This window comes from Urocitellus parryii, chromosome 3 (genome assembly GCF_045843805.1).
Source record: "Urocitellus parryii isolate mUroPar1 chromosome 3, mUroPar1.hap1, whole genome shotgun sequence".
NCBI lineage: Eukaryota > Metazoa > Chordata > Mammalia > Rodentia > Sciuridae > Urocitellus > Urocitellus parryii.
Genome location: NC_135533.1, coordinates 214,539,744 through 214,553,599, shown reverse-complemented (window position 1 = coordinate 214,553,599; position 13,856 = coordinate 214,539,744). Strand labels below are relative to the sequence as shown.

Sequence of the window (13,856 nt, the reverse complement as noted above, 5' to 3'; positions counted from 1 at the left end):
CACACACTCAGGAGTGCATGTAAGAAACTAGTGAAATTTGACTGAGGTCTTGATTTTAACAATGTTGATTTCCTGATTTCGATACTGTATTAGAGTTATGCAAGGTGTAGCCACTGGGGAAATTGGATGAAGAGTTTAGGGGAACTGCCTACTATTTTTACAACATTCCCTGAATCTATAATTATTTATTCAAAGTGAAAAGCTGAGAATTGAAAGAATACAGCATGTGTGAGGACACACAGGAAGTGCTGAATACTATGGCTCTCTCTTAGTATGAATTCTACCTGGATGGACCTTCCAGGTGACCCAGGGCACTAACCCCAGGGAAGGACCACATCTGATTTCCTCAGTGTCTTATCCCCATGCCCAGTAGAGAGCAGGCGTCCCATAAATACTTGTCAAACTCAATTTCCTGCCAGCCCCTGTGCTAGGGTCTTACATATAGAGTGTACCTACACAAGTAAGATGGCTACAGTGTCATTGGGTGATATAATCTCATGGGACCACTGTCCATGTGTGATCCATCCTTGACTGAAATGCTGTCACCGGGCACATAACTGTTTTTTCATTGAACATTCATAACAAACTCAGGAAATGTTAATAGCTCCACTTGGCAGGTGAAGAAGGTAAGTCAAGTGCCCAAGGTCAACGTGGCTAGGGAAATGAGGAGCACAGGTCCCCTGGCTCCTGCGTTCACAGAGGAGCAGGAGGTGCTGTGGCAGCTCCCGGCCACCCCCCACACTGCCCTTTCCCCGCATCTCCCAGGTCCTCGATTTGAGGCTGTGCACGCTGACTTCCCAGAAGAGGTTGGAAAGAGAAGTCACCCACCTGTGGAGCTGGAGAGGTGGGCGTGTGCCGTGGAAGTCGTTGGGAACATAGTAGAGCTCACAGCGGCTGAGGAGAAACAGAGCGGAGTGAGGAGGGGGATCCGGGCTGGGCACGGGTGCCACCATGAGTCTCCCTGACAACCCCAGGGCCACCAAGTGTGTGGGGGTGGGTGAGACAATACAGTCCACTGGTGTCTTTTCTCCCCACGTCCCTGGACCCAGGGTGGGAGAACTCAGCTGTTCACAAGAGGTTTGTGCACATGGTCATCAAGGATAAGTACTCACTGCTGAGAGAGGGACCCGAGGCCTGATGGTTATAACCTGCAACGAGAAAAGGAGACAGGGTTGGAGTGCAGGCAGGAGAAGGTGCCCGTCCGTCCCCATCTGCAGCAGAGGCTTCAGACGGACTCAGTGGAATACTTAGGATCTGGGAGTGGCCTAAAAGAGAAAAGCTGGAGACCCACTCTGTCTTCATGGGCTTGCAATTATTTGGGGAGATAAATACCCCCCAATTCTTATGGTGTATATTTGTAATCTGTGTTTTTCAAGATCTAGAGGGGATTTTGAGACACCGATGGGGAGAAAGGTGAATGGTCAGACTCTGGAATCCCCATTGGCTTCAGCAAGAGGGATATTCTCTTTCATGCATTTGAATAAAGGCTTTTGTGGCTCAGACAGGTGCAGGTCACAGCCCTGGAATGTGGAGTTATGAGGGAAAGAGAAGGACTTGCAAACCATGGGTGCCTTCCGGTTACTCACGGGGGGCTGTTTAGGTGGAGGACAATTCACAGGACAGGTCTGTGGCAAACTGGAAAGTCCGCACCTCTTCTTAGGTGCGGATTCTCAGCTTTGGCTTGTGGTTACTAAAGGCTGCTCACCATTGACATAGAGACTGTCCCTGTCTAGGGTGAAGAAGCCCAGCTGGGTGACATCGTGGGTCTCGTGGCGCAGCTCCCAGTACAGCTTCTTTCTGTCCAGCTCGAGGCCCATGGGGTCAGGACGGTAGGTGCAGACTGCGTCCACTCCAGTAGCTGTTCTGTTTTTCTCAGGCCTGGGCAGAGAGGGACATAGGGATGGGGTGGTGGAGACTCCATTGAAGGAGGGGATCAAGAAGGTGGGGGGAATGCTGGGCAATCAAGTGGCCTTGGGCTGGAAATGAATAGGACAGCCATGGTCCCCTACAAAGAGGATGTGGCATCTATAGATGTTGATATTTGTTAGGCACGGTGGTGCACACCCTAGCATCTCAGGAGAGTGAGGAAGGAGGATCACAAGTTCAAAGCCAGCCTCAGCAACTTAGCAAGACCCTGTCTCAACATAAAAAATAAAAATAAAAAAGGGCTGGGGATGTGGCTCAATGGTTAAGCACCCCTTGGTTCAATTCCTGGTACCAAAAAAAAAAAAAAATTCGATGTGTGTGTACTAAACTTTAACATGACCTCTGCAACAAGACCTCACATACCCTGAAGACAGAAACAGGATGAAAGGGGTGGAAGAAAGGAATCTGGGTATTCGGCAAGGTGAAAGAAGGCAGTGTCAACTTGTTTAAATCTCAGTTCTGCCACTCACTCACTGGGTGACTCTGGGTAAATGTCCCAACCTCTCTGTGCCTCATTTTCTTCCTCTGTGAAATGAGGCCACAGTGTAGACCCAAAGGCACTTAACATTTGTGTAAGTGCTCAGTACAAGCATTCCTCCTTGTCTCTCAGGAAGGAAAGAATCCAGGGAGCCCACATTTTTTATTTCGCTTCTGGAAGGAAAGGACTTGAATGGGACTGGGAGCCAGCTGCCCTCAGGACAGGGGGTGCAGGGTGCTGGGGCCCAACTTGTGGTCATCTCCCACGTGGCCTGCTTATCTCTCTGGAGCACTCACCTGAGTAAGGTCAGTTTGCAGTCAGAATACAGGTGCCCAATACTGCTATTCTGGAACACGGGCTTGAGCTGGGGATGAGAGGGAGGGAGGGAGGGAGGTGAGCTGGTGGGACAAAGGGCTGGGGACAAGACTGAGGTGGGACGGTGAGCATGGGCGCGCTCTCACCAGGCGTTTCAAGATCCTCTCTATGGTCTTGAATATCTCAGATCCTGGGGGCTCCATGTCCTTTGTGTAGTTCAGGCTGGTGATGGTGAAGTTGAGGGTGAAGGATACCAGGTACGAGCTTGTACCTGCAGCTGGAGAGAGAGGGGGCTCATTCTGACCTCGGTCTGGGGTGGTGGGGTAAAGGGCCACTTGTGTTGGTTGTGCCACAATCTCTAGAGCTTTTTTATCTTGCAAAACTGAAACTCTATATTAATTAATTTCTTTAGCAACCTATCTTCAAGATTCATCCATGTTTTAATATGGATCAGAATTTTTTTCCTTTTTAGGACTAAATAGTATTCCATTGCACAGGTAGTTCCATTTTTGTTTATCCATTTGTCTGTCAGTGGACACTTGGGTTGTTCGTATCTTTTGGCTATTATGGCTAATGCTACTGTGAACATGGATGTGCCAATAGAAAGATGTTTATTTCTGAACTAAAGAGACATTTTCTCTATGCCAAATCTTTGTCTCCTCGATGACAGAAGGTTAACGGTTGGGCCCTAGAGTCTGGCTCAGGCTTAAGAGTTTGGATGGGACAGTTTTCATGGCATAAAGAAAGCCCCACAAGTTTCTAAAGGTTTCTAAAGCTTCAGGAGCCCTCAGACCCACATCTGGGAAAAGACGAGGGGACAGGGCAAGAATCAAACTCCTGATTTAGATTTTTAATGATTTGCTGATGTCTGAATTGAATCCACAAATAACATACAGAGGTGGCTTTTTTCATTCATGGACTCATTCAAACAATTAATAGGAAGTGGGTGTTGACTGGGTGCTGAGTTCCCGGGGACAAACACAAAGGGTGGTGGGGTGGTGCAAACCCTTGGGAGCAAGGTGGGAATACAGGGAAGGTGCCATTTCACAACAGGGGGCTTGGGAGTGTTTGGAAAATAAGGAGGTACCAGGGAAGGGGGTGGCCAGTCTGCAGAAACAGCGAGGAGTGGAGGTCCTCAGGTGGGACAGAGCTACGGTGCCAGGAAAGCAAGCACATCTGTGGGGCGGCCAAAGTGGGGGAGTGAGGGACAGGGTGGCTAGAGAGCCGGGGGCTGCTGGTCAGCAGGGGCCAGACCACGTGCCAGAGACCCCAGAGAGAGGTTCCTGCCTAGAGCTGGGCGTCAGGAGGTAGGAAGTCCTGGAGAGAAGGTGGAATTCCCTGGAGGAACAAGGACAGGAGGGAATGTGTGGAAATTGGGCTCCATCCTCAAAGCAGGTGGGGAGGAAGCTGTTAATTGGATCCTGGGCTCTGTCGGGAATCTGCAGGGCTCAGGGGGAGGCACTGTCAGGTTCTCTGCCATGAGCTCTAAGGAGGAAAGCTCCTGGGGACATTGGGGGGTCTGTCACAGTTTTGAATACTCACTGCTGGTGGTAAGGGCCAAGGACCGTTGGTTGTAACCTGCAGAGGAGGAGACAGCAAGAAAGGCTGTTAGGACGGCCACAGCAAAGGCAGGAGAAGGTGGCAGCCCCGGAGACCTGAGTCCTGAAGACGCTTGTGAGACAGGAAGACGAGCAAACGTTTTCCTGGGTCCCTGTTCTGTGCCTTGTTCTTTGATGGTGGGATGCCCACCATCACCATCGTTTTTACTGAGAGTTGCTAACAAGAGGTGCCTGTGGTAACCAAGAGGGACCTGCCGCGACCTGGCGATGGTGCTTCACTCGAGGTCAAAACACACTCAGGGACATTTTCTCCCTCCGAAAGGATAATTTAATTCTATCTTTGCTCTCTCAGCTTCGTCTCCTTCACAAAATTCAGTGATGGTAGGGTCTTTTTCTAGCTCAGTGTCTGGGTTTCTGGGATATGGAATTGACAAAGTTGTGGCGAATTGAGAAGGGGCACAGGGAGGTGAAAATATGGAGGAAGAGATGGAGGAAGAGAGCGGCATGCATGGTTTGGAATATTAAGAACAATTTGGATAATGGCATGGGATAGTGTAAAGGGGGAGAGACTTGAGGGTCAGATGGATGTTATCGCGGTTGGAGCCTAAAAGCAACTGGGGAGAAGGTTGGATTTTTCCTGAGCGTTTGGCCTGGGTCATGGTTGGCATTTCTTCTGATCCTCAATGGGAGATGAAAGATTGGCTCCAGAGGAGGCCTGAGATTTTCTAGGGTTATTCCTGAATGATCTCACGTGATTACCCAGAACAATCCCATGTGGTATTTTTACCCCATTCTGCAGGCGTAAAACACTAAGCCCTAACACTGAGACGGTAACAGGACTGGTCCTGCATCACACGAAACAGAACCGTCACTCAACAGCGTCCACACTGTTCACCACTGCTGCAAGTTAGTTGCAATTTTGGAGCAAAATTTCTAAGGGCCAAGAACAACGTGTGCTACAGATCATACAAAGAAGTATAGGTATTGCAAAGCAGGCATAAAGGAAAGTGGATAAAGTGGATAGAGATGGGAGAAAACTACGCATTTGGTTAGTCTGTTAAGCTAGAGGTCACCAGATGCCCCTGCCTGTCCTTCTGTTTGGGGCTTGCTCTATTTGGATGGTCTGCTGAGTTTCCTGGTTTAGCTGTGTCTCCAGCCCTTGGGTGGCATCTTCATTTTGCCATGTGTTATAATTGGGTGATCCCTGGGCAAATGACTTCCTCCCTGAATGCACAGTGGCTCTAGGTCAAAACGAGTATCACTACTCCCAGAGTCTTGCGTGAGATTAACATGAAACAACACAAGCCAAGTCCTCATCGCCGTTCCTGGTGCACAGGAAACTTTGAATAAATGGGAGCCGCAGTTATGGTCCTTACTCTTGGCAGTAGTGCTGTAGTGTGGGTTTTTTTCTTTCTATTTTTTGGCAACCATGTGTCAACAGCTACCATTCCTGATGTATTGACTGAGATTGGGGATGTTTCAGGAGGGCAGTGTGAGTCCAGCTGGCTCTTGGGGCCTGAGAATGTGCCTTACGTTGTCACGATGAACAGAGAAAAGTGGAGTGAGGGCTGAACTAGAATTGGGCGCCTGAAGACTCTTGGGGGAGACTTAACCAGAGGACTCTGCAGCGCCCCATGTCCCCTGTAGCATCTGGGTGCTCCCGCTGGGCTTTATGGAAGCAGATGGGAATAAGAGACATTTCATCTCCGAAGGTGGGAAGGGGAGAGAAATCAGCCTCTGTTAGTGCGCTGACCGTGGAAAACGAGCTCTCAGGGAGGCCTGGGTTTGTGTCAGCGCTGTTTTGATCTAGTTAATTCCTCATAGACTCTTGTGCTTTCTAGGTTAGGGGCACTCTGTCCTCTACCTAGTAGATGCTATGAGCATCCCTACAGGTGTCCCATGAAAATGTCTCCAGGCATTGCCTAATGTCCCCTGGGATGCCAAGTCACCCCCAGTCAAGAACTACTAGTAGGGAGAGATCTGGGGCTGTGGTGGACACTCACCGTTGATGTAGAGGCTGTCTCTGTCCAGGGTGTAGGGGCCCAGCCGGGTGATTCCGTGGGTCAGCTGGCTCACTTCCTGGTACAGCTGCTTTCGGTCCAGACTGGGACTCGTGGGGTCAGGAAGGTAGGTGCAGATGGCATTCACGGTGGTCACCGCCTCACTCTTGGACCTGCCATGACAGGGAAGTGGGAGTGGGGACACCCAGAGACGTGGGAGAGCCACGTCTCTCCTTCAGACTGAGCCCCTCCTGATTCCGTGACCCCTCTCTATGGGTTGTGTCTGGTTTCTCGGACACAATCCCGTCTGGTCCTTTCTGCAGGCTCCCTGCCTGTCTGTAAACTGGTTGATCTTCAGAGCCTCATCCTCAACCAGCTTCTCCTTTTTGGACCCCCATTCTTCTTGGCTAACACCCGCCGTGTCAGGTACCAGCTCATGATCATAAGACACAATGGCACTTTAAAGAGACTTCTCTCCTGAGCATCCCTTCATGTGACCAACAGCCTCAAAGATGCCCTCAGACCCCTTTGATCCTGTATTTCCCAAGTTCAGCTTATCATCTTGTCCCCCTGAAATACAAAGCCTGCTCCTTCCCCATGCTTCTCTGTCCGTGTCAGTGCCAGAGGTCTGGAGGCCTCCCGGACCTCCTCGTAGCATCTCTCCCCACGGCCACGGTGCACCCAGGTCCCTTCTATCTTCTCAATGGCTCGCTCGACTTTCCTGGTCCAGCATCATTTTAAATGATCCCTGACCACATTTGCTAATGCCTTACTTAAAACAAGCCACATCATGCCAACCAGAGCTGCACTGACAACTCCAGAGACCCTGAATAAAATTATGACTAATATTTACAAGACAGCTACTGGGTGATAATATTTATGGGGCAACTTTTACTGGGTACTCGACTTTTTGCCATGGCTGTCCCACTTTATCTTGTCAACAACTCTATGAAATAGATAGGAATGCTCTTCCTGTTTCTTAAACATTTTAAATTACAGCTTTATTCAAATACGATTCGACGTTTTGACACCCATATGCACTACTTGCAGTCAAGCTCATTAACATTTCCATCGCTTTACATAGCGCTTTTCTCCTGTATGTGTCTCTGTGTTGAGAATACTCAAGATCTACTTAGCAAATTTCAAGTATGCGATGCAGCATCATTAACTCTATCCATGCTCATTTTATCACTGAGGAAACAAAGTCACATACATAGTAAAGAATTTCCCAAACATTAGATAGCTAGGGTCAGAAACAGAGTGTGATGTAACACATTTGGACACCAGAGACTATTTGTGGGTCACCTCATTGCTATACAAAACACGGTGACAACTCCTTGGTATGGCCTGGGGTCTCCACCCTGGGTCTCCTCTGCCCCAGCAGCTGTGATCTCCCCCTCCCTCTTCCCTTCCCTCCCTCCCTTCCTTTCTTTTCCATTCCTTCACCCATTCCTTGATCCGTCCACTGTTTGTCCCTCCCTCTCCTCCTATTTCACTGAACTTTGCCACACGTCATGCTCTTTCTCACATGTGCCATTACTCACGATGGTCCACCCCACCTGGGCCAGTGCTTCCTCTGTCTAATGTACACTCACTCAGCTGTCAAAACCGGCCTCGGGCATCACCCTCTCCGGTCAGCCTCTACCCAGCACCCCTGTGATGAACTCAAAGTCCACACTCTGGGCTCCTGTGGCCCCCGTGTGGAGTTCAGTGGTCGCATGAACCCGGCTCACATGGTTTCAGTTCATGTGGCTGCTTGCCTCTCTCTAGTTGGGGCACCTAGAGGGAAGGACTTACGGTCCACCTCAGTGTCCCCAGTACCATTGCAAGAATGGCCTAAGCTGTCATTCCTGTTTGCTAATGAGTTGGCGCTGCCCTTGCTGATCCAGGAACCTGCTTGCTCCGTTCTCTGCTTGTCCAAATAGCTGAAGGCCAGCTCTTTTGGCAATCCCTCTCTTTAATGCTCTTAGCCAAAGAGAGTGTCTTCCATGTCTGAGTTCCTGGACGGCCACAGCCATTTATGACCCTTGCTGTCTAGGGACCAGGCACAGGCCCTCACCTCCAGGTAGGTTTGCCTGTGACAGCACAGTCCCTCGTGATGTGATGGAGGGAAGACTCACCTGAGCAAAGACAGTCTGCAGCCAGAGTAGCTGGAGCCGATGCTGGTGTTCCTGAACACAGACTCGAGCTGGGAGGAGGGACAGGGAGATGAGTGGGGTGGGCTGAGGGGCCTGGTGGGGGATAAGACACAGCAGGCCCCTGCAGGCATTGGCTGGCTCTTACCAGGCGAGTCAGGGCCTTCTCTGTGGAGTTAAAGTTCAAGGAGCCTGGGCGCCCCATGTCTGGGGTGTAATATAGGTTGGTGATTGTCAGGTTCAGGGTGAATGTCACCATGACCGGTTGTAGACCTGCAGCCGGAGGACAGGGGAAAGAGAGCCCGTCAGGTTAGTGCCGAGCTGGGTGTGGGCTGAAGAGCTTAACCGTCTCTAGAGCCACGGTGTCCCCCAGGTGAGGCCTGGGATAGCCCATTTGGGCTAGCCTGCAGCCAACCAGAGATTGAGGTGAAGGACCTCCAGGGTGGATGTGTGACTTCAGCTCAGAAGAGAACCCCAGTCCTCTCAGCCCAGAAGGACAAAAGTTGACAAGTCAGGGACTTCTCGTTGATAAGAGGAGGAGCCGAGACCTTTTGTTCTTAGGTCTTGGGCCACAAATACGTGAGCAGTAAAAAAAATCCAAATAGTAATCATGTCCATGAAGGAAAAGAGCACAGAGGTGTGTATGGGATGTGTAGTATACCCTGACAGGTACATGCTGGGCTGAGACCTGCAGGACAAGAAGGAACCGGCAGATGAATTCCAAGGGCAGGAAATGCAATAACCCTAAAGAGAGAGGGATGCGTGGACCCTGGAGGAATAGAAATGAGCCTGCTATGGCAGAGGTGAGGCAGCAAGGGGCAGAGTGAGGCAGGCTGAGGCAGGGGGACACTGGTTCCAGACTATGCAAGTATCCATCAGCTGCTGAATGGGAGATGAAGTTTTGGGGGACCCAGAGACCAGACTCCTACCTGTAGAGCTGGAAATAGGGGTCAGAGATGTTGGGGATCCTAGAGGGTATGTGGAGGTCACTAGATCTGAAAGAAAATATAATACAAATAAAGATTACTGAGCTTCATTGGGAAGCCATAAGAGAACCAGCTGTTAATGGGAACTTGAGGCTCTACTTGGTCCAGCCTGAGACCTTTGACTGGCCTGGGGCCTCTCTGGAGCTGAGAACCCAGGGGCTGGGGCACACTGCCTCAGGCTTGGGGAGGAAGGGTACTGGGGCATGGGGACTTTAGGGCCATCCATACTCACTGCTCTTGGTTGAAGCCCAGTACTGATGGCTATAACCTGCAGAGGGAGGGAAGAAAGAGTGAGATGCTAGGAGAAGGTTTGGAAAGGGGGAAGACACATGGTCATCTGTTTTTAGTTTTCTGAAGACTCTCCATACGTAATGGATGTGCTTCACATTCCCATCAAGGGTGCCTAAGAGTTTTCCTTTGTCCATACCTTTACCACCACTTTCTTTTTTCTTTTCTGGAAATAGCCATTCATTCCAACTAGGGTTGTAGCAATGCCCCTTCCTCCACCAAAGAGTCTTAATTAAGCTTTTCCAGAAACCCTCCCCAGAATTGTTCTTATTAACAGAATATTAGCGAAAATTTATGCCAAAAAACTCAATGTGGGTTAGGACTTCCTATGCTTTTGTGAAGACTAATTTGCTCTGTCTTGCAAAAGCTAGGTTTGGCTGCAGACTTGATGATGTCTTGTAAAAACCTCTGACTAATCTAAAAAATGGGACAAAAAGCACTTTATGTGAACTCAAAAAAAGAAGAGAGAATACTTTTATGTAGACTCCTACAAAAATGTAAACTTCCATGGCCCCCTACCCCCACCATTGGGTATAAAGTTCCCAAAATTTTCAGACTCCAGATCCTTAGGATATTTTTAGGCATGAGCCTTACTTTGGACTACACAGCCACTAAACCTGCTTCCTCTTAATTCCTGGGTTTCCAGCCTCACCTGTCGTACATCAGGGTGAGATGCTATCTTATTGTGGGTTAATTTGTATTTCCCTGGGGACATTATGTCCAATGAAATAAACCAGACACAGAAGGACGTGTACTGCATTTTCCCACTCATGTGGAAGCCAAGAAAGTTGATCTCAAAGAGGAAGAGAGTGAAATAGGGATTGCTGGAGGCTGGGAGGGGTAGAGGTAGAGGGCCATTGGATAGTAAACATCTCAATATAGTTAGATATGAGCTGGGCACAGTGGCGGGCGCCTGTAATCCCAGCAGCTGGAGGAGCTGAGCAGCAGGGTTGCAAGGACCCCCAGCCTCAGCAACTTAGCAAGGCCCTAGGAAACTTAGTGAGACCTCGTCTCAAAGTAAAAATTAAGAAAAAAGGGCTGGGGATATGGCCTAGTGATTAAATGTCCTTGGGTTTAAACCCTGGTACCAAAAAATTAAATAAATAATAAATAGAGTTAGATATGAAGAATAGTTCTCACATTCTACACCACAGTAGGATGACGGTAGATTACAAACTATTATTTTATGATGCACCAAAAGAGAGGTGTCCATTGGCTTCAGATGCAAAGAAATGATAAGAAGATGGAAATGTTAATTAGCTTGATGTGATCATTACATGGTACACACATGGACTGAATTCTCACACTGCACCCTATATATAACGTGCAGTTATTTGGTGTCAATTAAAAAGAAAGAAAAAACAAATCAAAATGGGTGAGAAGCAGAAGTCAAAACAGAATTCAAGACACCCATCTTCCTGAGCACTCTCTCTGAGATTCATCAATAAATAACATCTACTGTTATTAGTTAATTGCCTTGTACTCTGTTGCTCTCAATATTATTATCCTCATTATCATTAATCACGAAGATAGCAGCAATGAGGGCCCCTTCATTATTGTGTGTGTGGATTAGTGTGTACCTGGAATAATGTCAAACTCATTAAATGAATAATAGAGACAGCATTGTATGTGTGCTTAGCCTTTTTTGTGTTTTCTTCATCCATTACAGAGGGATTCTCTACCCTTAACCACTTCCATTTTTTTTTTGTGCTTCTCATAGAGTGAGGATTCTATGACATAGTGTGCATAGAGTTTTGGGTAGGACCACTAGACTTTGTATGTGAAGTTCAGGGTCATAGGAATTCCTCAATAATGATTAGTCTTTCTTACAGGTGTTACTGTTGATGCTGTTGCCCAAGGCGTTGTTGCACAGGACACTAGCATTGCAAAGAGCTTTGAGGTTAGTTTGTCAGGGCAGGTGTAGTTCTAGCTAGCCCTTGGAGATGAATGAAGGATCCCAGGCTGCCGTCCAGGAGGGGAAGAGGTTACCAATCACTGCGGTTAGGAAGCTGGGGGCTCCAGGGGCACAGCTAACCTCAACAGCCACCGTGGGCTGGTTTACCCTCTTCCTTCCCTAATGCCATGTGCTGCTCCCGCTGGGTCTGTGAATGGGCACAGGAATGAATGTGGAAGGAATCTTCGTGTGCAGCTTAAGCAAACTGGTGCAGCCAATATGGAAAGCAGTATGGAGATTTCTTGGAAAGTTGGGAATGGAACTACCTTTTGTCCTAGCTCCCCTCTCTTTGGTCTATATCCAAAGGACTTAAAAACAGTATCCTACAGGGACACAGCCACATCAATGTTTATAGCAACACAATTCACAATAGCTAAACTGTGGAACCAACCTAGATGCCCTTCACTAGATGAATGGATAAAAAATGTGGCATATATACACAAGGGAATATTACTCAGCAATAAAAGAGAATAAAATCATGGCATTTGCAGGTGAATGGATGGAGTTAGAGAAGATAATGCTAAATGAAGTTAGACAATCCCCAAAAACCAGATGCCGAATGTTTTCTTTGATGTAAGGAGGCTGATTCATAGTGGGATAGGGAGCGGGAGCTTGGGAGGAATAGACAAACTCTAGATAGGGCAGAGGGTGGGAGGGGAAGGGAGGGCGCAGGGGGTAATTAATGATGGTGGAATGTGATGATCATTACTATCCAAAGTACATGTATGAAGACATGAATTGGTGTGAATATACTATGGGTACAACCAGAGATATGAAAAATTGGGCTCTATCTGTGTAACAAGAATTGTAATGCATTCTGATGTCATATATAAACAAAAAATTTACATAAAAAACATCCTTTTAAGATTTTGAGGGGAGAAGAATGAGCCCCCATGGACATTCTAGGTTGGCCCGGGACTCGTCTGTGAGTCTGGAGAAACCACAGTGCAGGAAGACCCTCCAGGGACCTGGGGACCCCCAGCTGGAGCAGAGCTACTCACCATTGACACAGAGACTGTTCCTTTCGAGAGAGTAGGGGCCCAGCTGGGTGACACCGTGGGTCAGCCGGCTCAGCTCCCAGTACAGCTGCTCCCTGTCCAGCCGGGGGCCTGTGGGACCTGAATAGTAGCTGCACACTGCGTCGATCCTGGTGCTCATCTTATCCTTTTCGGCTCTGGGGAGAGAGGGACATGGGCACAGGGCTGGAGACTCCGCCCCGCTGCCTCCAGTTGTACCCCTGGTCTTTTAGTCAGCACCTCGGCCTGGGTTGCCCCGGTTCTTTGACTGTTTCTTTTCCTCTTTCGTCTGGGGATCCAGGCCCCACCTCTTTAAATGTAGCCCCCCCCCCCAGGGCTGCTCGGCTCCCTGGGCTCTTCTTATAACTCCCCCGGGCTCTATGTTTCCACCCCCAGCCCCTCCACACTCCCTCCCTCCACTCTGGGAAGAGCCCAGTCCTGCCTGGGCCGTGGGGCTGGGAGGTGGAGCTCCCCGAGATGGGAACTGAGAAGCCTGGGACCAGGCTGTGGAAAGGAGAATGGGGACATGGGCATGTGGGCCATCTCCCCATGGCTGCTGCATGGGCAACAGCCATCATGGGGCCTGACAGGGTGACCTCATCAGCCCTTCAGGAAAACCTCTGGGTAGGCAACTAAGTTTGGAGAGAGAGAGAGAGAGAGAGAGAGAGAGAGAGAGAGAGAGAGAGAGAGAGAGAGAGAGAGAACATGTATAACGGCATTAAAAAAACAATATAAGTAATTAGGAAGCCTTATTGGGACATAGAGTAGCTCTCTTTTTAGTTTTTTGAGGAAACTTCACACTGTTTTCCATGAGAGCTGTTCTAATTTACATCCCCACCAAAAGCATTTGAGAGGGTTGGGGCTGTGGCTCAGTGAGAGAGCGCTTGCCTCACACAGGTGAGGCACTGGGTTTGATTCTCAGCCCTGCATATAGATAAATAAATAAAATAAAGGTCCATCAACAACTAAAAAACAACTTTTTAAAAAAAAGTGTATGAGAGTTCCTCTTTCTCTGTATTTGTTATTTTCTTTTGTCTGTTTGATTATAGCCTCTAACTGGGGAGAGATGGTCTCGTGCGGCACTGTTCATAGTAGCCAAGATGCAGAATCAACCTAAATGTCACACACACACACACACACACGTACGTGCATGCACTATTATTCAGCCATAAAAGTGAATGAAATCCTGTCCTTTTGGG

General features: G+C 48.7%; 1 protein-coding gene across 1 annotated transcript in view; it reads right to left on the bottom strand.

Annotated features, from left to right (window-relative positions):
• The window catches only part of Muc16 (mucin 16, cell surface associated), a 93,976-nt gene that overhangs the window by 56,011 nt on the left and 24,109 nt on the right, over window positions 1–13,856 (bottom strand). The window contains exons 15-25 of the mRNA XM_077796586.1: window positions 12,643–12,815; window positions 9,632–9,667; window positions 8,562–8,686; window positions 8,399–8,466; window positions 6,282–6,451; window positions 4,262–4,297; window positions 2,866–2,990; window positions 2,701–2,768; window positions 1,706–1,878; window positions 1,113–1,148; window positions 838–894 (exon numbers count right to left, since the gene is read on the bottom strand). Of these exons, the coding sequence (XP_077652712.1) occupies window positions 838–894; window positions 1,113–1,148; window positions 1,706–1,878; window positions 2,701–2,768; window positions 2,866–2,990; window positions 4,262–4,297; window positions 6,282–6,451; window positions 8,399–8,466; window positions 8,562–8,686; window positions 9,632–9,667; window positions 12,643–12,815 (1,067 nt within the window). The remainder of the gene's footprint in view (window positions 1–837; window positions 895–1,112; window positions 1,149–1,705; window positions 1,879–2,700; window positions 2,769–2,865; window positions 2,991–4,261; window positions 4,298–6,281; window positions 6,452–8,398; window positions 8,467–8,561; window positions 8,687–9,631; window positions 9,668–12,642; window positions 12,816–13,856) is intronic.